This window comes from Lagopus muta, chromosome 8, assembly GCF_023343835.1.
Source record: "Lagopus muta isolate bLagMut1 chromosome 8, bLagMut1 primary, whole genome shotgun sequence".
Lineage (NCBI taxonomy): Eukaryota > Metazoa > Chordata > Aves > Galliformes > Phasianidae > Lagopus > Lagopus muta.
Window position 1 is genome coordinate 6,444,499 of NC_064440.1, and position 27,986 is coordinate 6,472,484.

The 27,986-nt window shown below is 39.6% G+C and overlaps 1 protein-coding gene across 8 annotated transcripts in view; it reads right to left on the minus strand.

Moving 5' to 3' along the window:
- Positions 1-1,863: 1,863 nt before the first annotated feature.
- Positions 1,864-27,986, minus strand: part of MGAT5 (alpha-1,6-mannosylglycoprotein 6-beta-N-acetylglucosaminyltransferase) — a 112,363-nt gene continuing 86,240 nt past the window's right edge. For 7 of the 8 annotated variants that reach the window (XM_048953887.1, XM_048953882.1, XM_048953883.1 and 4 more), the window contains 6 exons: positions 23,343-23,492; positions 15,679-15,825; positions 12,509-12,625; positions 11,649-11,723; positions 7,191-7,348; positions 1,864-5,491 (listed from right to left, as the gene is read on the minus strand). In XM_048953887.1, coding sequence (XP_048809844.1) covers positions 5,293-5,491; positions 7,191-7,348; positions 11,649-11,723; positions 12,509-12,625; positions 15,679-15,825; positions 23,343-23,492 — 846 coding nt within the window. In that variant the 3' untranslated portion in view covers positions 1,864-5,292. The remainder of the gene's footprint in view (positions 5,492-7,190; positions 7,349-11,648; positions 11,724-12,508; positions 12,626-15,678; positions 15,826-23,342; positions 23,493-27,986) is intronic. The other variant, XM_048953890.1, reaches the window with a different exon arrangement.

Here is a 27,986-nt window from a genome sequence, read left to right on the forward strand (position 1 = left end):
TTCCAGAGCTACCTAAAAATATGAAGACAAGATTTAAGTCACTGACCATTAAACAAAATGTTTTAACACTACAGTACAGCAGTGTTATTAAAGCATACTTAAATGAAACCTGTCCCTGGCCTTTCCAGCCTGACCAGAAGCCCATATCAGCCAGTGCATCGTTCTCAACTTTACAGTGGTGCCTGAACTGTTGGGGACAAAGGAGAACCACAAATGGAAGCCAATCCTAAGTCAAAAGCTGAAGGCAAAGCAGCTGCAGGGAAAGTGTCACACAGAGCCATGGCAAAAAGTTAGCACCCCTCAAAAAAAGGCTTTAAAGTCGAGAATGGTAACTGATATTCTCTTTAAAACAAACAATCAAAACAAAACTAGACTCTAGCACTCCAAAATGCAGAGCGGACAGTTATTTAACCAGGTTCTGAACCAATACTATTATGGTGAGTCACACCAACTTAGGGATGATAAATGCTATAGCAGCAAGCAAAACTGGCTGCTGGTAACATGCACAGCATAACCTGCAAGGGTTTAGTCTTTATCTGTAGGATGGTGCTTTATCAAAAAGGGAGAGCTGTTTTCTTTAATTTGAAGAGAAATTAATGGGGGAGTCCTGCTACCAGTGAAGCCAGTGGGAGTTGTGAAATTAATTACTTGGATGAGAATTGTACCCAGCCTCATTTATCCCCTTTCCTTTTCACTGGAGTAAAATCTGGTCCTGAAATGCACTGTGAACAAAATACATGCCTAAGAAAGCAACTTGAATTTTGTTTATTTTGAGTAAGTAGCAGCTTGTAACCCATCTTTGTAATTTAGAGGGGACGCTCATTTCTAAGAAGGGAGGCATGTCTTTAGTTAGAGGACAACCCAAGGACACACAGGAGGATTTAAAGGTCAGAACAATGTGATTAAGCAAGGAGAGAAGACATTGGTGAACAGCCTCACTTGCACCTGATGGTAATTTTGGACAAGTCTGAGCACCTGTCAGTGAGCAAGTTACAAACAGCCGCGAGCATTTGCAGCAGAGCTGAGCAGGGAATGCACAGAAACCTGGCTCTGTCCTCAGGCCTGTGCTGCTGAACCTGGAGCAGCAGCTGTTAGACAAAATATCCTCACAGAAATGAAAATAGAGATTTCTGCAGTCAGATGAACAGCCAGAACTCCCTCTCCGCTGAGGCTGATACATTTGGATATGGACTCATACATTTGGATAATAAAGGACTGCATGTTAGGAGCACCAGGAGTCACCCTGTGCACTTCCATCTGAACACACTTGTATGTGAAAAATCAAGTGCCTCCCAAATCCAGTGCAGATCTTAATTCTTCCACTTAATCAAATCAGGTGTGACTATTCCTACAGGTTTTTTGTTAGCACTGTCTCCCAGGAGAATGCAGTGGGTGCAGTTTGCTCTCTGTCTTTACACAGACATCTGTCCCAGCAGAAGCATTCATGTCCAATTACAGACATTCAGTAAAAGGCATTTCACTGGCAGAAGCAAATTTTGGTAAGAATCAGTGATGTTTGGGTATCTTTTATCTTATTAACCCTTATGTTTTTAGAGCAGATCTTCCTGCTATTTCAAAACATTCAGAATTTGTTCTGCTAACAGATATACAGTGACCAAGCACTGGGTTTTACCTGCAGTTAGTGTTCCATTATATTTGTTCAGACAGTGACCACATTAAAAGCAGCCATCCAAACCCCAAAGTAAAGAAAAAAAAAGGCACATAAACATTAAATATTTGTAGGAGAAACAATCTGCTATAAACAAACACAGCTGCGACTATAAAGCACAAAAAGAAACAAACTAAGCAAAAAAATGCAAAAAAGCAACTCTATTTATACATGTGCAAATCAACTTGCATATATGAAATAAATGAGGTTTTTATTGGCATTTTTAAACAGTGTGTATTTACCAACTTTACCTTTCAAAGGCAAGCCATAATTTTATGTTAATAAATATGTAAATGCTTCTCTCAAGTTTTCTAATCTCATAGGAACAACATTTTTTGAAAAAACTAGGTCACATACAAAAATACAAAATTTTAAAACAAAGAATGTCTTGATATGAGAGTTATGATTAAAAGCTTGTAAAACCTTCTTCTATGCAACTTTTGATATTTCCTCCCCCACCAACCACCGGTCAATATATTCCACTGCCAAGTCATGCAAAAACCTGATTTCAGAGCAGAAGGAGCTGCAGGCCTTACTGGTGGACTGAGCTCTGCGGCCTGGCCCCACCTCAAGGACCCCAAGTGGAATATTGTGACTCCACCTTTACTCTTTCACTAGGAAGGAAAATAGTTCTGACACTTGGACAGAAGGCTGGCCTCTGTTCTAACATGGGGATTTTTTACACGTTACTAAATTGTTCAAAATTGTAATAGTCCCACCTGGATTTGCCTGAGTGCTTATCTGCAGAAGGGCCCTGCATGATTTACTGATGCATGGGCAACACTGCTCTGTGATGGAGAGTGAAACATCAGCACACTACAGGTTGTTCACTCACAGTTCTTAGAGGATCTCTTCTACAGAAATTTGATTGAAGCTGTATTTCATAAAAGTAACACTTCTGAAAGAAGAGGTCCAGCTACTGTGTTTTAAGTTAACAACGCAGGCCTGTGAGACCACAGCTCTTGATTCTTTTTTCTTTAAGATTAAGGACTCATTCTCTATAGATTTCAGTGGAAATAGAATCAGACCCAAATGATCCTGAAACCGGATTTAGATATCCTGTCCCTGGCTGAAATGCCAGCGGCACCAGTGTTTGCTGTTTCACTTTTGCCAGTATGCGGTAATTCAGCTCAGTAGGCTAAGAGAGAAATAGTGCTACAGCATGAAAAAAAAAACAGCTTATAATAGACTCTCCCTGCTGTGGTAAATGCAGACTTACCATTGAGCAAAGCACTAGACCAGAAAATCTTATAATAACAAATACCAAAACCCTCCCCATCTATAAAAGCTTAGAGGCAAAATAAAATGCAATATGCCATGTGGACCATACAGCGGTGGGAGTCAAGCAAATACGTATTTACAGCAAGAATTACACTGCAACAAAAACTACGTGTTTTGCATTTGTAAGTGCACACATCCACATCTTTGTTTCCGATGTAATTCTCTGATATGTCATTCTGAATTAAAATCCTGCCTGAGGAACCTCAGGCTGAACTAGGAGAGACAAATCTCTGCTGTTGCCCCCACATTCAGCACCAGGTAGAAATACACACTGCCAGTAATATACAGGGCTTTCCAGTTGCATAAATATGCACAGCTATGTGGGGAATAGGTGATATAAACACAAAATGAACTGTTGCATCTGCTCAGACCCATTTTGAATCCTCCTCCAGCTCTGCTGGGGTATTAAAACTATTGCAAACTACGCTTCTGTTGACTGAAGCAAATGCTGAGATATGCTAAGAGTAAGAATGCTCATACTAGTTGTGTTTTTTTTCCTCACACAGAATGTTTGCCTCATTAAAGGGCCCTGTTATTCTGCTTTTGGAAAATTACTCTAAGATACAGCAGATTTTTCCTGGCATCCCAGGAACTTCAACATTCCCACACAGCCTTGTGGCCGCCCAACAGCCTCAGGATTACAGTCCTGAGTTCTCAGCAGTAAGGAGTGTTACAGTGTAACACCATCAGGAGTGCTGAGGCAGGAAACCAATTGGAAAAAAGTAATTTGCTGTTTTCACATTGAAATGTAACAATTTTCGGCTCCCTTGTTTTAAAAGTTTATCCAGGATTAAAAAGCAGTTCCCTCCAATGGTCTTTGGTAGGTCAAGAGATGGGAAAACAAAAGTTTCTATGCTTTTCATGGCTACTCAGTAATGGTCATTTTCATGAAAAAAACCCTTCATGCTAATGGAGTTTTTTCCAACACAGAAAGAACACGTTCACGTCCCAAAGTGCTGACTATGACTGCTTTCAAAATACACCACGGACTGGTTTCTCACTGACCTTAGCAAATTGTTTCCTGTCTACAAATGGTGCTGCCAAGCGTGCCACCTTCTGCTGAGAAGAACCATAGTTACCTCTACAAAAAGAAAGTGGTGTCAAAGATTTAATGTGCTGCTTCAAAGGAAGTTTGAATTCAAACTCTTCAATTTTCTCAATTTATGACTGGTGTGCCTGTTAAAAAAAACAGAAAAGAAAACCTAAAAAAACACCAAAACCCTCCTTCCCTCCCCACGAGAAAAACAACCAAAGCACCCACAAGATCAGTCAATACTTTTCTTAGCAGTTGTCTCCTCTTGCTCTTCAGAAAAAAATTCTCTTTAAAAATCTAGCTAGTTATGAAGACATTTTACATTTCTACCATACAATAATTATAGTTAGCTTAGTTTAACCTTTCTATGTCATTCAGCAACACTTTAACTACTGGAAGGCGCAGCAAACTGAGGCTCTAACAATAATATTGCTCCAAAGATGCTGAATACTTTTTGCTTCACACAGTATTTCTAGTAGACAGACTACAACAGAAGCATGGGCAAATTCCAAGGATTACTTTCTAAATGGGACCAGTAAACTGACAAGTCCATCCCTAAAAAGGCAGCGTGTCTTTGAGGCTTTTCCACACTGAAGAATGCCCCAACCCAAGTTGGCTGTCGGGTCACACACTGCCTGCTTGCTCACTCATAGTACTTTCTGTTCAGACTGCTCTGGTGCAGCAGCTGTGATGCAGACAATACTTTGTATACAAAACTTGAACAAAAAGGACTGGGCCCAGATAACCCAATTGCAGAATATAGAGCTATCTTGTGATTCCAAATTCTTGTGAAGTAAACCACTTTGTAGCCATTCAAGACAAAGCAGTACCCAAAACAGTGCATCTATAATAAATTGTAGTCCTCCCCCCCCTCCACCCCCCAGCACACTTTTTTCAATTTTCTATTGGAATGATGCTGAGATCTTTTTGCTAACCATGACCAGGGATGTTCAAACTCATCGAAAAATAGAAAACACTTCACCCAAACAACAAAAAAGAAGTTTGATGGGCCTGGGAGTTTTCTACAAACTATTCTGTGCAGTCATCTTCAAACCACTGGAGAACACGAAACTCATTTCTCTTCGCAAACAGATGAAGCAATTTGAAGAGTTGCACTGCAAATGTTCTTATAGGAAAAAAGATCAGTTAGCTGTTTGCTATCAATCCCTCCTCTCAGTAGATAATTCTGCCCAGCAATAATAGCTCTGCCTGCAGCAAAAAAACCTGGACAGAAGTGCAGGAATTAATAAGTAGCTCCTCTCAAAACTACTTACATTTTGTCCTATACTCAAAAGAAGCCCTGCTGCTGCTATAGGCAGTCTTTACAAAGCGCAACCTGTCCCTTAATGTAGTCCCTGCATGGGCAGATTCTTCTGTGGGTCGGGTGGGATCCAGCACAGCTGAACAGTAAGAGGTCACCTTGGAAAACACAGTGCTTCCTTCTTCCATCAAAAGAGGGGACCACAATATCATTTGCAGACTCAACGGTGAGACATTCGATGTTATGCCTAAAAAGGAAAGCAAGCCATCAAAAGTGGAGTGGAGTTTGCAGGAGTTGAGTACACAGTTTTCGTCCTTGCTCACCACGGATATAATACTGCACTACAAACTAAGTTAAGATCAGAGATGCAGGTTTTCAGACACTAATTTCTTTTTGCTTGCACAGATTCTCTCTGCAGAGGGCAGCAGAGTCTTTTTAGCATTACTTCATGTCTTAAAGATTAATGAGAGAAGTTAAAAAGGGAAAAACATTATTCCTCAGATCTGATGTTTTAGTATACAATGGATTTCTAGTAAGACAAAACCAAAGAATCTGAAAGCAGGAGAAAGTTTCATTGATTTGAGCACAAATCACTGCCAGGCAAACCAAACCACGCCAGGCATCCCGGGCAGCCCGATGTGAGGCTGAGGTGCTGGTGCTGTGCTGCGGAAGAAAGGAAAACTCAAGTTGCCATTTTCTGACCACAAAGCTTAAAAGTATGAAGGTAGCAATTCCAGCAGAGTCTTTTTTCCAATTGTTCTGGAAACAGTGGTGGCTTTAGAAGTAGAATTTAACAGACTTTTTGTCCACAGAAACACAATTTTGTCTAGATAGCTAGAAAAGAACAAGAGCTTGATAGAAACTTTTCATACGTGAGCTGCTTCTGTACTCCGCTGGAAATTACAACTTTTCAAATAAAATATAAAAATAAAATCTGTCTACAAAGAATATAGAAAAAGGTGAAGATGGAAAACCTGTAAGGCACACTTGCTAGCAGCCATTTTGCAGCCCAGCATTTGAATGCTTTGCTTTCATTCTGAAAGGAACACAGGCATGTTCCCAAAGAAATGGCACCTGAAAGCAGCAATAATTTCCTTAATGCATAGCTGGTAAGCACTATAAAGTGGTACTAATACCTCTAAATGCAGCAGGGATCAGAAATCTTTATATCCAGGATGCTACTGACAAAGGCTTGCAGAGATGGCACGTGGAATCGTTAATGAATATATGTTTCTCAGTGTGGATGTTAATCGTAACCAAAGAGGGAGCTCAATAAATGAAAGAAAAGCAGAACGAGGCACTGCATTTAAAATCATGCAAGTAACTGGTGGAAATCACACAATGTGCAGAGAGTTTCTTATTTGCTGCAACAAAAGATTTAATTTTTGAATCATTCCCTCCACCGCACTGCCAACCACGGCTGGGATTAGTGCAAGGCACCATGCCATTCACTTGCTCTCAGGAATATATGGCAAAAGTAATACAGAACAGTGCACCTGCTCAGCCAAGGCTGTAACATGCCCAAGTTTTACAAGCTCACTCAAACACAATCATAGTCCTGGCATCTATGATACTGCAGAGTAAGCATCTCTGCTTGTTGCAAGCAACTCCATACCAAAGGGCAGCGCAGCGTGCAGAGCGTGCACGTAGGAGGTGCAGGGAAGGAGGAAAAGCTGTGAGTTTTTGGCTTGGTGATTGCTTCTGTGCTGTATTCCTCATTGCAAAAACACATGCTGCATGGAGCAGTGCTGTGGGCACAGCAGTAACTCCAACCATCCGCTGCTGTGAAGGATGGACTGCTGGCCTCACGGGTTGCTGCTGCCAAAACACACAGTGCCTCTCGACACCTCCTCTGCTCACAGAATCCGTGCACTAAGCACCTTACGTGGCAAAAACCAGAGCTATAGAAAGAGACAAATAATATGTTTGTGCTTTTGGGTACTTACTTAAGCAGAGCTTTGTCCTTGTTAAGATGCTGGAAGAAGGAAGGCTCACAAATGAGCTGGCTTTCCTGACAAACTTGTTTACAGGATTTTCCAGGTTCAGCAATTTTCACTTGAAGGGCACTTAGTGGGGGCCACATCACTTGCCCATGACAGAAATCCTGCAGTGACAGACAACATTTCATTGTGATGAATCCAGTGTCTCATTAGCAATTTTCTCCATTAATAAAGTAAGTGATTATTATTACAAACACTCATTTAGAGCTCAGTGTGGCTGCACTAAAATCACTATGACAGAGGATAAAAAGAATTTTTTGAGTGGGCGAATTGCCACCTTTGCTAGTTGAAATGGGGTGGTATCATTATTCCCAAAGCAGTTTCTTTCCCACCTTTAACTAATGACAAGTATCTGAATCTCTCTTTACTTCCACATACCCAACCCATATTGGCTCTGTGACTCCTGTTCCACCAGCTCCTGCTAGCAGAACTATTTTGGTAGCAGCACAAAGTCTAGGAGGAAGGTCCAGGGTCAGCTACCATGCAAGTGAGACGTGTCTCTGTGGCAGGTAGTGAGCCATCTGGGCAGGATCAGGGGAAGTCACAGCAACACTGAGGAAGTGAACTCAAAAGACTGATGATTTCTACAAGGCAACCAGGGTTCAGAGAGTCTGTTTGTTCTCCTTGATTGAGCTGATAGTCAAAGTGCCCTGCGACAATGAAAGAAACTGGCCCTAATACATGCAGTCAAGCGTCATGTGCAGCAAGAGAGGAAAAGAAGAAATGGTATCCAAATACACCTGCTTGCAAAAGAGAAAGTAAGTTTTTACAGTCTTGGCATTATAAATGAAAAAAGTCAATAACATTCCATTATAGTTGGCCATTACTTCAGTATTTGGTAACTCTCATCAGTTTGGGCCCACTCCATCACCATCATGGTTTGCCTTCTCCCGACAAAGCAAATATTTGTACTAACAGGTCCCAGACTGTGACCTAGGGCTTAGAAAGACAGAACTACTTCAAAATTTAATGAAATGAAACCTCCAAATGACAACCAATTCTTGTTTTTTTCCTCCTCTGTTTAGATTTCCTCTGCTGAAGCAGGAAGCTTTTGTACCCGCAGCTTTAACCATAAATTTAATATCCTAACTAATTTCTCAAACATCTGATAGCACACAACAGAAGATCACAGTTAGACCTTATCTGTGTTTTATGACACTTCTTCTGATAAGCAATTTCATATAATCACTGTAAATGAACTGCCAGTTTGTACAGTTTGTGCTGCTTTATTTGATATCATTTTGATGAACCAAAGTAGCAAGAGGCATGTATACAGAAAGTCATCTAAGTGTGCCAGAGAAACAAAAGTGCTTCAGGCACAAATTGAGAAGAAACAAAAACTCAGAGAGCAAAAGTGATTTTTCATGAACTCCCATTGGGATTTAATTTTTTTTTTTATTCATATTTGTCATTAATAGGTTGCATTAATTTTTTTGGTTTAGTGCATTCTATAACATAAAAAGAATAAACTTTCATATTTGAAAAAAATTAATTTTAATGGGTATTTTTGGCAGAATAATTTTACATAAAGCAGGTTAACAATAGATGGTTCAAGGTATTTTTTAATGAGACTGTTTCATAAAGGTTGCTTTGTTATTTGGACTTGGGTGCTTTGCTTATTCTGAACTTTTCTAAGTAAACACTTGATGCAGGAGGGAATTTATCTATTGTAAATATTGGATTCATATTTTGTGAGGGCAGAAGGCAAAGTTATTCAAAGACAAGGAAATGTCTTGTGAGCCTTCACCATTTGCTGGAAACTTCAGCTTGTAATATGTCTTAGTGGAAATATTTCTCTAAATCTAGGTTAACACCAGCCTCCATTTCTGCTCCACAGCCTGGTGGGAAAGCTTCCTCAGCGCTGCTGCCCTCACAGATACCAGCACAGAGCTGTGCTGTCAGTGGCTGGTTTACCTATCAACTGGGCAACCTAAGTTTGGTAACTTTGGCCCAGTCTATCTTGTCACACAATCCCACACACATAACATTAAAATAAATAAATGATGCTATTTTAAAACCAAAGGTTAAAGTTCAGCACAGCCTGCGGTTATACACGTTCTACCTATAATCATTATTTCAAGGTGAGGTGGACTTAGCCCATATAACAAGCTGCTGCTGTCCCTGCTCTTCCCTCCAGCTGAATGCCCTCATCCTGTTCTTTTTGCCAGCTTTGGTGCTCAGCTGGGTCAGGTCAGTTTGCTCATTCAGTAGAGAGCAACCACAAGTATTTTCTGCTGGGTTCCCAAGTACTCCTCAGCTGGACCACACTTCTCCAGGTCAGCGTGCCTGCTCAGTCAGCCCTGCTTGGCTCATCCAATTGCTCTGAGTTTGCAGCAGGGAATCCTGCAGCTGCTTTGGGAGCTGCTGCAGTTCCCATGCTGACAGCAATGCTGATCTGAGCAGTCCTACCCTTGGGTTTGCATCCTCTGCTGCCCTAGCAAAGCTGACACAACCATCTGTGGAGCCTTGGAGCCAATAGAACCAAGGGACCTGCTGAGCTGCTGGCTGGGCCAGGAAGAAGGAAGAGCCTGGAGTGAAAGCTGGATCAGTCTGGCTAACGGAGCATTGCAAAGTGACAATAACAGCTCTCAGCAGCTCTCACTCCAAACCATAAAGACCTTCAGTTCAGCTGCTGGATCTGAAGAAGCAGGGAATCCATTATGCCTGCTGTGAGAATACTGTCCTGACCCTGACCCAGGTGGGGAATTACAGACAATTCTTTGAAATCCGACAGTTTCGCTGTCCCATAGGGTGACCTACGTGTTTGTATATCTGCCTTTTTCACATTCACAAATCACCACGTAGAACACATGCACTTATGCTTAACACACCTTGCGACCTGTGAAAAAGACCAGCTCCTTGCATTCAAGGCCAGGCTGAATGAGGCCCCAGGCAACCAGATCTAGTGCCTATTCTATGATATATACATTCCTGTTCAGAGTTTCTGCTTTCTCTGTTCTACCTGTGTCCAACCACAAGCTCTTTAAAACATGGTCTTCACCTCTATTTTTGCTTCACCTGACATGTCAGGCATAGTGCTATGTAAATGCAGGTAATAACAGTACGGAGCATCCTGAAAGCTGTGAAGCAGTAACAGCTTTTCACAATTAGTCAAGCAATGAACAACACAATAATGCTGTATTTAGTTCTGAGGAGGTGTGATAAAGGCAAGGTCTTAACCCTGGGGGAGGTGTAGAGGGCAAAGAAACAGCTTAGCATCTTTGGGGCAATCTCTAAATTGACTCTTTCTTCCACATACTGAGCTCCATACCTTCCTTATTGACAAAACATCTCATTTACAGCTAACTTAGAAGAATCAAAAGAAGCAGAGAGACTTTTACCAGGCTATGATGTCAGTATAGCAACAAAAAGCATATTGTGTTTGTTGGCAGGAAGTTGGACAGAGCTGTGTTATTTTAACTAAACTTTTGATCTGAAGCCATGTTCTTCTTTATTACTACCTGTAATACTGTCATATTTCAGAAATACAGATAGAGGAGCCCACCCAGTGTTTCTGAAAGAAATTCCAGAAGTTAATTGGCTTAACAGAGATATACGTTACTCTTATCACTCTTCTGCAGCAGGCAGAACAAAAGGCAAGATGTTGGCCTTTGCAGCAGATCTGGCATTGGGCAGAAGTCCAAGCACACATTCAGTTTCTAGAAATCAGGATCTAATGCAATTCTGTCCAGTTTATTATTCCAACTCAATACCTTTTGCTAATCTCAGCATGCAGTAATGCAAAAGTCCTTTAAGTTACAGGTTCCCAAACCAACTGAATATTTGAAAAAACTTCCAAGAGGTTTTAGCCTAAGTGTAGTTCTACTGCAAAAGCATCTCTGCATTTATTCTTTGTGGTTCAAAGGCTTTTTTTGTATGTGTACACACTGAGAATGCCAGCTGTAAAAGAAGTCACATTGATGCTGAAAAATTACTTTGCTTTTCTACTTCAGTAAGTCAGCAGAAGAAGGTTCTTCACATAGATATCTGTCTATAGACACGTATACATAATAGTTAAAAAAAACCCTCCTTCAGCTCATGAAACACAAACAAGTATATCCACTTTTGCAAAGATATATGGTAAATCAGGCATTCACAGATGAACCAGAAAAGCAGAGTGAATATTCTGGTAGTCAGCATTTTGCCTTCACTGCTCGACAGCTTCTGCATGCACAAAAATCCCACTGGTACAGTATCACATGGGAGCTTCACAAGCCAGTGCACAGGTATCCATGTCTGCATCCAGGTGAACCCCATGGGAACCTCATCTGAGCAAGCAATTGTCTACCAGGGGCTGCACACTGTTTCCACCTCCTCAGCAACAACATTAGGAGGCTGTAGAATTGCGAGGGTCCCCCCTTCCCAATGCAAACCAAAAGATTCACCCACAATAAAAGCTCATACCTGTCTTTCAATAAATGCATTCATCCTCTGAAGCATTCCCTCGCAGGTAAATTCATAGGGCAAATAAGGGTCAATCTGTTGAAACACAGTGCATTGGGTTAGATGTGTTGTTTTTGTTCAAATGAGCATTGCAGTGCACTGTGGTAGCTGTTTGTATTCCAAAGACCATATAAGAGAAGCAAATATTAACAAATCCCAATTTGACAAAGTCATCAATAGTTTAAGCTGATTTCTTCTCCTTTGCAAAAGCTATAAAAGTTGCTCAATGATCATCTGTAAGGATATGCCAAATACTAAAATTTCAAGGCTTATTGCAAAGTAAGAGATACAAAACTAGCCTGAGACCCTGCTAGATGCTACTTTCAGTCCTGGAATTGAAGTGAAAAACAAAGCATTGAGACAAAAAAGGATGTGATACTTTCAAAAACATCTTCAGTTTTTTTCCCCTTTATTTTCTTCATAAAGTGCCCTCCTAGAATGCCACTCCATAAGTGTCCAGGCATTTCAGGGTTAGTTATGTTAAGGCTATTGCATCAGCCAAAAGAGTTAAGCTGGTACTGGACAGCCCGCAATGCTCTATGAACAGCAAGGAAGCCTCAGTGAACGCACAACATATATACTGCTTTATGATTCACAATGAATTTGTATAGAAATGTGAGTTTCATCTCACATTTGTTTCATTCAGGTAAGATCCTGATTTACCCATCCTAAATCATGATTATCAGATACAACCGGGATAGAATGACAGCATTTTCCCCCAATAACCTATGAAGTAATTAAACTAACATTATGAGGCAATCTACTGACGTTCCATGATATACTCTCAAGTGTTGATATCAAATTGAGAATACGTTTCTCACCTTTTGATTCAAAATTGATTTGACAGCCTTCTCCACTTCAGAAAGATCATGGATGTCTACAGTCCAAACGTGGGGCTTCCCAATGTAAACTTCAGCATAGGGATGCTGAGATGTTAGCTACAAGGAAGAAATGGCATCGTTAAAAATGACGGCGTTAGGATCGCTTTCCCCTCACTCTCTTCACCAGGTTTGGTGAATAAAACACACTAGTAGAATGCAAGAACTCAGCTACAAATGAACAGTCAATTTCATTCCTTCTGAGCTCTCTTTCAGATTCTCCATGTTTAAATTCAGAGAGTGAATTGAGTAGGAAAAGTGAAGATCTGATAACATTGCAGCTCATAAGCAACATTTGTACACTTCCACTTGTGGCTTTGCTTCTCACAACATCTAACACTGCAGAATAATTGCTGCTTACATTAATTCCTGTTCGTGCAACCCAGTCTGCCCTCTGTGCTGGGCACAGCTCCTTCACAGAGCAGTGCCAGCTGTCACAGCTTGCCACTGCTGCCAGCCCAGGTTGGACCCGTGTGACTGGCTGCCAGAGCTGGCACCCTTGCCCTGTCTCTCCAAATTTCAAACAGTTCCAAGCTTCTATGAGCAGAAGTGTATAAAAGATCATTTCTATAACTCAGGATGAATTATGACTGCTATTTCTGTTGCTACTTTTACTACAAGCATCATTTGACATCGAGAGTGTTAACTGCTATTTTGCTCAACCCTTGGTCAGAAAGCAATTTCAATAAATATTCCAGTAGATATCCAAGAAAAGTGATCCCAGAGATGGCTTGTTAGATTCCTCAGCTAGCAGGATGGCACTGCAAGTGAATTTTGTGACAGCTTTCACCACTCTTGCTCTCTTTCTCACCTAAACACAAGGAGCTACTCAACTGCCTGAGTTCCTAGGACACTTTTGTTTGAACTTTACACTGCAGAAGCTGCATTTCTGTTACTTTTAGTTCCAACAAAAAAATCTTCCACTGTGCCTTTAAAAATACGAGCATAGGCAGTCCTTCAAATTCCACAAAGCCTTAGGAGTCAGGCACTAGACCACTCTTCTTCTATCATCTCAGTAGGCAGAGAACAATGTTACAGCCAGGCCAGATTTAGAAGATGAACAACTGTACTTCCTAGGCTAGTAACTGTTTGAGTATTGAGAATAACCAACAACGTGTTCCTATTGCAGCAGGCATTCTGCACCTGTACTCACAAAAAATTAGAACTATTTCTAATACTGAAATGCTTCAATTAGCTGAGGCTTGATATTTTAGATATTCATCTGGCTATAATTCCGACTTATTAGAATACTTCTAAGTAGATTCAAAATTAATTTCTAATTTGAAGTCCTTTTGCTCCCTAAAAGCAGAAGATTATTTCTGTGGGGAAAGAAACCACACCCATCAAACGCATTTCAACTAGACTTACTTAGCATACAGTGCTCTCTTTTTCTTTTTTTTGCAAGGAAGAGAAATGGAGAGGAGCTGCCGGTACAAATACTGGTACCAAAGAAGCTGTTGGAAGGTGAATTTCTCTGTTGTTTTTTTTCCTTCCTGTTTCTCTTACCTGGTAGAGTGGAAGCAGGTAACTGCCCACCCCAGATCCGCTGCAAACAAACATGAACTTAGAGCATGAGAAATAGCAATTTGCAATGGTTACTTTACTGTAGAAAGTATAGAGTTAATTTTCAAATTGGTCAGTGGATAATCAATTAATTTTCAGAATGACACAAATGTTTGTTGTTAATACTTGAAAAAACTGGTAGACGGATGGCAGAACTTTTTTAAACTCAAGAAATCAGCACCAAGATAAGTGGATCTAAATGCAGTTGTGGAAACTAGTTACAACAATGGTTGCTTTTATGATAGATCAACTGAGCACACAAATGGAGTAACACCGGCGAAGAACGCTCACGGTATTGTTTTGTAGTGAAGCTGTCAGTAGGGATTATTCTTCTGTGCAGGTCAAGTGCACAGTATTCCTGCTACAGCTGACAGATGTCAGCAGGATTTAGCAGAGCATTCCATGCACTAAAACTCCTACTAGAGTTAGGTGGGTCACAAGCAGCCTGATTAATTTTAGTATTTGGGCACAGAACAACTTTTAGAGAGACAGGTGAGGAACTCAGAAGGAAAGCTCTGAGAGGTGCCAAGTCCAAGGAGAAGGTTCAAATAGCCTTCTTTTCATTACTGCTATCTCCTTTGGTGGTAGCAATGCAAACTGTGGGAAGGGCTGAGGTATGAAGAGCTGAAAGGTACCTACAGCCCTGGCACGCAAACTTATAATCAACTTCTGTTCATGGCTGTAAATAGGAAACTGTCCTTTGCCCGTCAGCTTGATGGCACTGCTCAGTACACAGTTTATAAAGCCAAAACACAGCATCAGTTAGGAGATACTGCTGTGCAAGCTTCTCATCACCTAAGCATTCCTTCAGATAATATGTAAAGGAAATGCCTATACACATCTATGACGAAGTTATGGTCACAAGCAAAAGACATGATATCAGAAAAGGCTACGTGACTACTAAATGCTTGCAGGTGTTGTAGGCTTGTGCCATAGCTGGCTGGCTTGCTTAGCCTTGTTCTTCTCTTAACAGAGGCTAGACACCCTGGCTGTTTTGTAAGCTTGAGGTTTAGTTTTCCTTTTATCTCAAATAGTCAGTTCTCCAAATTCATTCTGTTGTTCAACTGCAAATAGAGTGTGTTGTTACCATTAATAGCAGTGCTCAACAGTGCTTGAATAGATTTTTTTCCTGAGAAAAAAAAAAAAATACAAAAACATATGCAACAATCCTACAAAAGCTGTTCTAAGCATTAAGACATTTATTTAGTTCCTGTGAAGAACACAATAATATGTTTCTTCCACAAAATAAAAATGCTTTCCAGCAACACATCGTATACGACCTGTTCCAGGTCAGAACATCAGCTGTACAAATACAGTTTAGTTTATGGTCTGTGAATAAGAATTAGCAGAACATACACACAGACACAGAGGTAAAGCTTAACAGTATGTGAATAAGGATTGCTAATCCCACTGATGGCTAACGAAAATGACAGTTGTACACGTCTTGCAGTAAACTGTGAGCATTTATGCAACTTTGCCTATATTGTGTTACTAAAAAGAAATCCACACTCATTTTCAATACAGAACCAATCAACATTAACAAAGCTTACCTCTCGGAGTGTTGGCTTGCCTTTGAAAAATTCTGTGTTTTTGCTACTTTTTGGTGGATTAAATCTTAAGTTCAGAAAAGCACATCCATTAGCAATAGCCTCTAAAGGAGCAGGCCCTTCATAGGGAAATCCAAGACCAACAAACAACTGAAAAGCAGAAAAGAAGGTCTGTCTTAATGTTTGTTCTTTACAGAAATTGAAAACTAAGGCCTAACACAAAATAAACAATCACACATCAAAACATACAAGCCTGCAAAAAACACTAAGAAGAAAATGTGATTCAGCAGCTCACTCCCTCATACTCAAGCAGTACTGGAATGTCCTGTCAAACACATTTGACAATAATCTTCTGTAATGAACTAAGATGGCTTTTCATGTAGCTGAGGGAACAACAGACCCTTTCAATTTTTTTTTTTTTTGGGGGGGGGGGGGGGGCGAAATCATTTGGTGATTTGATCGAAATTCAAATGAAACTCCTGAGCTGCCTAGCACGTACAAGTTTTAATGCAGCAACCGCACTGAACAGCCACAGTACTGTTTTCTCTCTCTCACACACCAGCTAACTTGCTGAACATGAACACTATCCTGGCAAGCCGGTTGAGTCTAATTAAAACGGTAGGTGGCAGCAAACATCAACTGAAGACACTAGTCAGCAGAGGTTTGCAAAGGATTAAATGGATTCAACGCCCCAAGGTACACTGCAGGAGGTAAACTGCATCGCAAAGCTATTCCTATAGTCAGCTTCCCCACAAAGCTATTCTTATTGTCAGCTGAGATGACAGGTGCTCTAGAAAAAGCAGCGTTTTTCCTCAATGTGAAGAAATCTAGTATTTTGTCAGAGTTGCAAGCATTTACTTGTATCTTGATCCCTTTCTTGGCCTAGCATAATTCCTGAATTAAATGATTTTATTTGAAAGTATAATGGGAGAATGAAAAGCTCTGATGATAACAGCAACGTCTCAGCAATGCTTGGCAACCTTATGTACATACATATGTGTTTATATAGCTACTCATTTTTTTCAGAATGAAAGGGAATCTTTGTAACTGTTAGAATACTGGAATTCATGTATTAGAATTGTGATCAGAACCATGCATTCAAGGAATTCCAATGATACTTTTCTACTTTGTTTTCTGCAGCATGGAAATGAACAGCAGACTCACATTCTAGGAGCTAACCTTACCTCGATACACAGACCTGTAGCCAGTAGTGCTGTGCACAAGTATTGCAGCATTGGCCCTCTCTGACCCACGACAACAGTATTTTTCTAGGTTGGCCATCCAAGGTTAACCTCACCTTGTTTGAGAACGTACAATTTTCACAGCATGGAGCTGAATGTTGGTTCTTCCTTTTTCAATTTTCAGGTTAAAAAAAGTCATCCACTTGCACAATGCTTCTCAGCCATCTTGCTGAGAAATCTTACAGGAAATGCTCTGGTAGCTGATAAAAAAAGATCTGAACAACTATTTCCACCAAAGCTGGATTGTATAAATTTGGGCTTTATATGTGGTATGAGATATATTATCTTACAGTTAAAAAAAAAAAAGGAAAAAAAAATACTAGATTTCACATCAAAAGAGGTTTAATTTAAAGGAAGGAAATCTTTTGAAAATACTAAATTAGATGTGAAACTATTTCATACAATCTGCATGCAGGATGTTTGGCTTTTTGTAAAACTACTCCTTAGCTTAGGCAAAAAACCAGCTGAGAACCAGCAATTAGAACCATCTGAAGCATCAATTCTCCTACGATCCTGTGTTTGCCTGTTATGTAGAGAATGCAGGCTTGTTTCATTTTTCACTTTTTTAATAAGCTGCTGCTGTGCACTGTTGAACAGTTTTGTGTCTGACTGGTCCGTTTACTTAGGAGGAAGCTCCATGGGGAAAGAAATATGTTTTTATGTTTTGACAGCACAGAGCACACAGTCAACACTTAATCTATAATAAAATAGCCTACCACCTGTTTCATATCAATTTTCAAGCCTTACTTCTAAGCAGCACCATACCTTTGAAAAAATAAAGGAAGATGTTCCTCTAGCTCCCATAAGGCCAGAATGGTGGCCTGGTGTGTGTTGCCTGCTGGCTCAGGGCCTCACACTGCAGCCCGGCTCATTCTTGCCTGCAGCCCCCAGCTCCTCCTTTCAGCCCCCCTAGCTCTTTCAGCACTCTCCCTCACATCATCTTCATTAGCTCAGCTCAGATCCCCAAAGTGAATCTACACCCTGCTGCTGGAAACTGGCCTTACTGATGTTCCTTGCTTAGCACGAGATAAAGACTGTGTGGAAGAGAAGGCTTTCACCCACAAAACAACAGAGATTTAGGACAGACTATATTTCTACATGATTGTGACATAAAACAACACTGCTATCTCCACACAGGGCTCCTGACCACGGCTCTCTTCCCACACGCTGGGCCTGTGCAGACCCGACTGCTTCACCCTGTGGCTGCAGCTCCATAATGAAAAGCTTCACATTTGAGTGTATAGGCAGCGTGACTGTGGGCACACCCTGGAAGGCCGGCCTTGATCTTGACTTGCTAGCTGGAGCAAAACTGCTATGCAAAGTAGAATTCCCTTATCCATCACTGGTAAGTTAGTGCTTGAAAGCATTTCATTCTGTATGTGAGCATTTTTCTCAACTTCAAAATGTTTTTGAAAGCCACACCGTCATTATTCACGCATTTCTTTAAGTGGGCACATGCCACAGTAGGCGGTGTATGCTTATACCATATGTAAAGAGAAGATTGCCAGGAGGAGCTTACAGTATAAAAGTATATCTACAGGAGATAACAGCAAGCTAAATACAGATGTAAAATGATTATTAGCATCATTTTTCTTTCGTTTCCTTTTTTTATACCACTTCCTTGTTTGCAAGGTCTGGTACCCATGTGCACCTGCAAGTCTGCACAAATCAAAGACAGGGATTCAGATCTGCAATCTCACTTGCACAACTTAAACACACAGGTGTTGAAACCTTTACAGGAGTACTTTGGTTTATCCTAAGGTAGGCTCTTCAGAAACCTTTTCTGCCTTTGCAGTGAAATGAACTCCTGCTACAGAATTTCAGGCTCTTGAGCTGGCCAGTGAGCATCATGGCACCCAAAACACCACCTCTCTGATCATAATGTCAGCATTTCTGTCATGGTGCAGTAGCTAAATGGAGACTTCTCTGGCATGATATCTGACATGACAAGTACTTTGCAACCACTGCCATAACAAGCAAATTTAAATTATGCATTGTTTGAAATCAGTGACTTTCAGTTAACACTAAGCAATTTACCCATGGAATTTACACCAACGTATTGGGCCATTAATAAAATGAGTACTTGAATAAATAATCTAAATTATAGCCCTAAGTATAAAACTAGAGCTGAATATTTTAACCGTATAATCCTGAACGGGGGAACAGAAATATTTCATATTTCAGAGACTAAGTGCTGCAGTTCCATGAACAGGAGTGTTTCGTGTTTCTCTTTTCTTCTTCTCCTCCTAGCATCGGTGCACTTCATCTCATTGAGTCTGTTGGGCTGGTAGTTTATTGTTGCTTTTGTGTGCCTATTTACTGGACTATTTTGTATATTCTCTTCTGAACTATGGAAAGAAGTACAGCAAAATCCGTAGTTTACTATCTCAATACATTTTCCTCATTAATATAAAATGCCTTCTGAAAATTCTGTGATTGAAATATCTTCACAACATATTTGCTTTTTAAATGGCTATTCAGCTGTATTTTGATGAGTCTGGAAGTGAAAAGTATATTACTTCATAAAAGGCAATATCAAAAAAGGTTGAAGTTCATTTTCCTATTTATGCTTATCACAGAATCACAGAATGGCCAGGGTTGGAAGGGATCTCAAGAATCGTGAATCTCCAACCCCCTGCCACATGCAGGGCCACCAACCTCCCCATTTAATACCAGACCAGGCTGCCCAGGGCCCCATCCAATCTGGCCTTGAACACCTCCAGGGATGGGGCATCCACAGCCTCTCTGGGCAGCTGTTCCAGCAGCTCACCACCCTCTCTGTAAAGAACTTCCCCTGACATCCAACCTAAATCTCCCCTCCCTCAACTTAAAGCCATTTCCCCTTATCCTGCAGTTATCAACCCTTTCAAAGAGTTGATTCCCCTCCTGTTTGTAGGCTCCCTTTAGGTATCGAAAGGCTGCAATGAGGTCACCCCACAGCCTTCTTTTCTCCAGGCTGAACAAGCCCAGCTCCCTCAGACTGTCTTTGTAGGGGAGGTGCACCACTTTCATTAATTGCCATTCCGAAAGCATAAATGACCGTTTAGTAGAAGAATTTGGGTTCCCTCAAAAAATTTGCAAGAACAGGGAGCACAAAGTTGCATCTGAAACTTTCTCAAAAGGAGGAGTGTTTCTCAAAATCTCAGTGCTGGTTCTCTCAGGACAGCCTGGTGCCAGCCCAGCTGTGAGCAGAAGAGTTGGCATGGAGGCTGCATCTTGCCTCCTTCTGTTGATCTGAGGTGCTGAATGGCTCCATATCTTCTCAGGAATTGCTGCATCTCTGCAGCTTGTCATACACCACACAGCTGAGCTAGTCAAGATGGATGTTGAGTAGCACCCCCTGCTTGTGAAGCACACTTATGCTGAAATGTATGGCTTTGTGATGTACTCTAGGAGAAAATGGCAGCTGCATGCTTTTGAGAATAACTGTGTCCTGTACCAAGTACCAGATATGAACAAAAGCCTTGTCTGTGCTGTTACTGTTGGAATTTTCTGTTTAAGGGCAAAATAAAGTGCTGAAAAGTAAGCTGACAGGTGTGGGTCGCTGCAGTTGGGTGACTTGTTGAAGTATTATTTAGCTCTGACTTTCTAAAACTAGATCAATTGCAAACTGACCTGACAAAAATGTGCTACCACAATGTTGAAATCATATATGATGAAAGAATCTTTGCCTTTGGATCTTGAAGTGTATGTTTAGAAAGAGAAATCAAACAGTTTTTGGAAGCTTAAAAGGAAAGTTTGTTGCTTACAGACAGTGAGCAGCAGGCTAGATGGCTCAAGTGAGTTCTGCACGCACACATGTTGCCAGCAGTGAGGTACAGCTCCTGTTGTTCATGGATTTTTAGCACACTGATTGTTCAGTGACAAAAACCTTAACTAAATTCATTATGGGGCCTGGTCACGTTGCCTGGCAATTAAAGTGATTATGATTAAAAAGTGTCCTTGGACATCACTGGATGCGTGTGCACACTCACAGGAAGCTTCTTAGGGCACAATGCTCCCTTTCAAGTCAGCTTGATTTCTGTGAAAACCCCGCACTGACGCTAGCAATTCAATGCCAGGAACTATTGATATCAACATGATGAATTCACAGATGTAGCAGATGGCCAATGGAGACAGGTGAACGGTGCTTTATACTAGGCTATGTTAAAATGTTGTCTCAAAGGAGATCAGAATCAGAAACTGTGAATGTACAGGCAACAAGACGACTTAGATCAAGTGTGTAGATTAACACTAAGAATCAACCATATGCTAAAGCAGAAAAGCCATGGAACCGATAAGATGCTAAACATCAGTTAGCAAAAACTAAAATAAAACCCCAAATACAAAATCAAACAGGTCCGACTGAATAAGTGCAATTCGATTAGATGATAATTCTCAGCTTCCACTTTCAGTATCAGATGCCGCTGTTTTTATCTTGAGCTAGATATATTGGATCAAGAATTATACAGGGGTAATAACCAAAATTAATGGTGCAGTAAGACATATTTCTTTTCATTATCAGAACTACACTGCACTCTGATTTGTGTGACAATAAAACAAACTAAGTATTAGGAGAATTGGATAGACTCCTAACTGCGTATTATCAGGCCAGAGGTTTGTTGGCCTGGTTACATCTTTCAATTTTTCTGAACCACATCAGTGTGCGTCTTGGCCATCTGATAAAAAGAATGCAGAACATTTTGAAAGGATATTCCTCAGTGTTAGGCGAAAAGCAAACCAACAATGCACAACAGCATAGAAAATCAAGTGCCTGTAGGACTCTGAAAAGAGTAGAGATTGAATCCACACTTCTCGCACAAATTCAGTTTGTGAGAAATAAACAACTTGCTGATCACAGGAGTACCTTGCCTCCATAAGCTAGTATCCTCCATTGGATCTCACTAGTCAAAGTATGGAGTAAAACTAGACTTGCTACTTCCAATCATAAAAGCCTGTGCTTAACTGTAAAACACACATTATTTTGAATTTGTCCTAAATTATATCTTTATGTTGCACCTTAGCACATAACAAATATAACCACTAACTGGAGGAGTTATCCCAGTTAATAACAAAAATAACATTTTTTAGTATAATACATTTAAGTCAGCTGATAATGAGTTAGAGATGAAGACTTAGTCAAACATAACTTGTATTATGAACTTTTTTTTTTTTAATTATAAGGACACCAGTAATTCTGCAGGAAATTCATTAATTTAGTTTACTATTCCACTCAATAGAATGTATTTGTTTTTCCACAAGAAGTCATTGTTTGTGCTTGGGGTTATTACAATGTCAAAATTCCACCCACATTAGTAATTGAGGTTAATACAGTGATTTCATACTCCACGAGGGTGAAAGCTGTGTAATCTCAATATTATCTGTCATCAATGTAAATGTTGACTTTTTAATCTGCAACATTATGTGTATCTGTATGTATGAAGTACATACACCCAGTGGTTGCCTTTAAAATGTCATAATTTGCCAACAGTTGTCACGCAGAGATGTCAAATTACCATCATTTCCCCCAGCATTCAAAAGGAGTTCTCTACTGTTATGTGGGAAGACTGGAAAATGCTTTTGCTTTTCTTTTTTAATAGATTCTTCTGTGGAAGTGCACAGCAAGAAACCATCAACAGTGGAGATTAAGTTCTATATATTTTGCTAACTTTAAACACACAACCCCATTTATTTCACCAACCGAAAGCTAAACATTCTATTTAAATGTAATATACTAAGCATCTCAGTGATGTAAAATGTTCCACAAGGATTATGGGAATGGCAATGAAAATCCAATAGCATTCCAATTGCAGGGACAAAAGCTTATTTATTTAAGTGTATACATTGTCCCTTATCTTGACCTCCCTTGACTATGAAGCCACAGGCAAAGCATACCACAAAAAGCACACTCATCTGCTCTCTCTTGTCTCCGCACAACTGGAGCAGAGAGAAGGAAATGAATGGAGAATGAGGGACTTGCCTTTATTCTTTTCCTCCCTACAGAATGGGGTCAACTTCATGTTAAAGTCATTGGTAGGGCAGAGCAAGCATTCCTGTTGTACAGCTTTCATATAACACTTAACTTTCACATTATGGATCTAAAACAAAGTATTTCCTCAGCTGATAATCTCTTTGAGCTGAATACAACATTTGGGAAAATGAAACATGAATTTAGCCATGTTTTTCAAGCTCCTTGTTAAATGTATCTCCTAGATTGTCCCAATTTTCTAGTAATAGCTGTCAATCCAAAAAACACGGGCACAATCACAAATGTGTTATTAGCATATGGAAGAAAAATAAATCTCTTTTATTGGATCATTTATACTTCCAGTACTTTAAAATTAGGAGCACAGTTGTAGGAGGTGAAGAGCACCGTACTTCATGTACGTGATGCAGAGATACTGTCTCTCTTTACCTATTTTTGCTATTTCTCCTTGACAAACTTACCTTGGTTTCTCTCAGTAGAAACTGCAGATCCCGCCCACTGAGTATACCATGGTTTTTTACATAGCCAGGAATATAAATCGTGCTTGTCCCATGAACAGTTCCATGGACTTCCATATAGGTGTGAATAACATCCAGATAAGCCTTCTTGTCCTGCAATAGCAACAATAAAATATTTTGAGGCTTTACACATTTCAAACAGAGATCAAGATCAGATACCAAAATGACAGAAAGGGAAGAAGTTTCTCATTCTTACATTTTCTTGCATGATTCCTCATACGATCACTCTTACATTTTCTCTACGCGACTCATATAATATCCAACCTTTCATTAAATTTTTAGTTTTTTATTAGTTTCCAAAAAAAATGCAGCTTTAATATTTGTAATATATGTAATAAATAAATATCAAGGTTCTATTAATTTCTAACTGGATAAAACATAGGTCACCAGGTAGTTGTACAGTCAGCACTGCCTAAACAGTACTTGTCTTCAAATCGTGAAAACAAGAAACAGTAAAAATCCCAAAACAAGAAAAACTACAAATGACTCATTGTGAAATATCAAATTGTCACTCTGATTTTCTTGGAGATGTAACAAAATAATTGTTCACCTTCTTTGTGAAGAAAAGCTCGAATCTCACCTTATAAGCTACGCTCCTGCCAAATGATACATACTCTTACCTAAATGTGTAAAATCTGAGTCTCATGACATACCTGTAAATACTCCAATTACCTGAAGTTTAAGAAGCACTTTGGAAAACACCCAGAATAAACGGATTCATACTGTTGCATTAAACAAAATAAAAAGCCCACAAGAAAACAGTATACCATCCTCATTTGCAAACAAGAATTACTTTTAATTTTCAGTACCATATGTTTTTTTGAGTTTTAAAGACTGCTAGTATTCCAAAAGCAATTAGCTAAAGACTGTATTTACGGCCAGTATGCAGCAGAGATCAGAGAATTCCCCTCAATATTTGCACATAGTCTTAGTAATAACTCTAAAATTAGGCAACAAGTTTCTTAACTTCTTGGCAGCAAGACAGTGTTTAAGAAGTCTACTTCAAATCACTACTTTTGTCATGTAAATTCTGTGCTCCATTCTTCACAGCCCTATGTGATAGCTGGCAACAATTTTACCAAAGTTCATTCAAAGGGCAAGTTAACTGGGAAAAACCTGTCTTTTCAATTCTTGGAGAAGCAATAAGGCATCAGGCCTGGATGAATGATCATCAATACTTCCTAGAACATCCTTCCTAAATGAACTGCTGATATACATTCAAATGCACAGGTTATTTAATGTCACGTAATGACCAGCTTCTTGCTTTTGCTACCTCTGCTGCTAGGACTGTATTTGATGAAGTGAACTGCCCGTGTCATTACTGAATCACTCTGTCCTGGTAGGTCGGCCAAGACTGCACCATTCAATGTCCTGTGTTAAGCATTATGTTAAATAGGCAAAAAATAGAGACAAAGGGTTGCTGTTATTTGTTAATTAATACAAGGCATTTTTTAAAAAATAATCTTTTTGCTTCTATTTCAAATCTGAAAAGATGTTACTCCCATTATTAGTAAAATAAAGTAACATCATTCAAAACTTAGAGAAGCTCATGCATTTTGTTAAAAGAAAATCAATTCCAAACTTTGCATTCTTTCTTACACCTCAAGTGTTGGCTATTTTTGGAGTCAGAGAAGATAAATCTTCGATCTGAACTAGTTCTGCTGCCACCTTCTTCTTACCCATTATCTCATTTTCAAAGACTAACATAAAATGGACCAATACAATTGTCCTGTTTTCACCTCCTGCTTCTATATGATGACAATAAAAATCTAGAGGGTTTCTGAGAAACACCCGTGATGTCCATCACAGATTTTGCTGGAAACACTCTTTGATGCATATAATGGACATTGGATTCATCCTAAAAATATTTCCCAAATCACATGTTAATAACAAAGTAAATATTCCTACTGTGTTTATGTGCCATCTTCTATCTAAATTCCAGCAACTGCTTGCAACAAAACAAGGAATGCAGGGTTAAAGAAGGATACATAGGATGAAAAGAGTGGGCTTCCATGCTGTATTTACAGTTGCGCTTTTTGGGGAGTAGGGAAGGTCTTAAATGACAAAAAAATTCTAAACAATTAGAACAATGAATTAGAAAATAAGAAAGCATAGGTATAGCCTTTAGAAATACAAGGACTGCAAGTAAATAAAGAAATGTGATGTGCAAACAAAATAAGAGCATTCCTTTCATTGTTAAACCACTTCCTGAGTTTGTTTGCTTGAGTATGGATTTAAATTTTCTAAATTTAAATTAATCCTAAAAAAAATACAAGTAAACTCCTGATTTTTACTTTACCTAAAGGTAATTCAAAGAGGACCAAAGAAATGCAGAGATTATGATCATGGGCTGCTGGCTAGTAAAGCAATATCAGACTGCTCTTCACAGACTGGGTCAAGCTGCATTATTCCCTATATTCACTCTCTGCAATGCAAAACTTAAGAGCATGAAAGATTATTGCATCAAAATAGAGCAAATTATTTCTCCTCAGAATCAAAACGGAAGGGTAGTGGTAACAAACAGTCACACAAGTTCCTTCTGAAACAAGTTTTTAGCAGCTAAGATAAATTTGCCATTCAAGAAAAGCATATTTGTTGATCACTGAGTGAAGAACTGTCATTACCGTACATCAGTTATTTCCACCTACCTTCAAAGGCATTGTAAGGCCTTTCTCATCAAAGCAATCAAATGACAACAGGCTGATAAGTCTTTCCATAAGAAAATGCTGGCAGCAAGGTGCAGCATGAAGGGCTGAAATTTTACGTTTGGCGCATCAAAATGTAAAAGCATAAATGCAACAAAAGTATATGGCAGAAACATTATGCATGAAGAACTAAACTCTGCTTTTTTCTTGTCATGATAAAAGACACCCACATATTACTTTGTGATACACTTTGTCAGTGTAAAGTTTTCATACATTTTTGCAATTTTAGACTACTTGAGTAACCTCACGGGACATCAGAAATTCAGCAAGGAACAAAACCAACCACTGCATGCACAGAACTGCAGGCTTATTACATTACACAAATCTTGATTCAGAGTCCCAAACCAGATGAAGGGGTTGAAAGTTCAAACTGTAGAAGAGGCCTATAACCAGTTCCATCTTCAAACAATGAAACAAGTCAGAACACAATTATTTTTACACAAGTTGAGAAACATAATACAGAGAAGTAAGAATTACTGGAACAGTTCTTTGTGTATTTCCTAAGTGCATACTGTTAAGTCTCAAGGTTCAAACACCAGAGTGCTTATTTGCTAGAAGTCCAAGGTCAGCCAAAACCCAGAGGTATGTTCAAAGTGCATAACTGAGCCTGACACAAGCATAAGATGCTTAAGAAGCTTTGAAAAAAAATCTTCATTTTTCCATAAGATCCAGATTAGACCGTGCTTAGAAGATAGGTCTTAAGAGATCTCAAAAACTGGTCAAGGGATGCTTTATCAATAGGCAAGCAATCAGATAATTCCCGGGGATGAAAAAAATCCAGAAGGAGAGAGAATATGTAAAGGAAGTATTATATAACCTTGCAGAGCTTTTGTGCTCCCTGAATGTCTGTTTATGAACCTCCTGTTAGACACTCGCCTCAAATACCTGTACAAAACATACACTGGCACGTACATAGATAGTATTTGTTTGCACATATATAGATACATATATATATTTGCATAAGGAATGAATAAAGCACTTCAATAAACACCAGTACTTATCTATGTCACTGATCATTTCCTCCATTTATTCCATAAATTTTTTTAAAAATTACATTATTATTTTTATCAGTGAGATTTTTAGAAGATTTGCCAATTTCATTGTTATCCAGTGCTTATTAATGCATAAACAAAGAATTTCCTGCTCTTTGAATGCAATTTCCAGAACTAACAATGTGAAGTACTTGTGCACTATAAGCACTGAAGCAGGAAAGTACGGGGTACAAGAGAAATTAGCAAGTGAGACCACAGGAAGAAAAAGTTGTTATGTTGGTTTTTTAGCATCATTACTAGACGATGATGTGAATCGGTACTGTAACACCTGACTAGTTTATAGGGCAGCTGCAGAGACCTGAAAAAAAGTGAAGCTGATCACTGACTAAAACACCAGGTTTATTTCAGCTTGCTAAGTGCCATAAAGGACAGTGCTCCTGGTGCCCAGAGGCAACAGCAAAGGATAGTTTTAAATGATAGAAAAGCTCACAGTGCTGCTGCAAATTTGAAGGACGAGAAAAAAAACACTACGAGGTAAGTTTGTGAGTGCACTGAGCAGGTGAGAGAGAAAAGGTCTCAAGCACAAAAAAACAAGCAGAAGGAAGTGAAATGCAATGCTGCCAGCAGCAAAACACTGATCTTTGCTCATAATAGAAACATTCCCTAGAAGTGTAGTTTTTCCTGGCTTTGCCCCATCTTATTCTTCCCAATTCATCCAACATGGAATACAGCGGGGAAATTACACATGTCACACAGAGTTATAAAAGGGAAAGCTTTGTATAAATAGCCTTGGTTTTGTACTTTCCCAATAAAAACTGAAGTGTAAACATCTCCCACTTGCAATTCTTCAAAACTTGCTCTGCAGACATTGCACACTTAGGAATCCACAC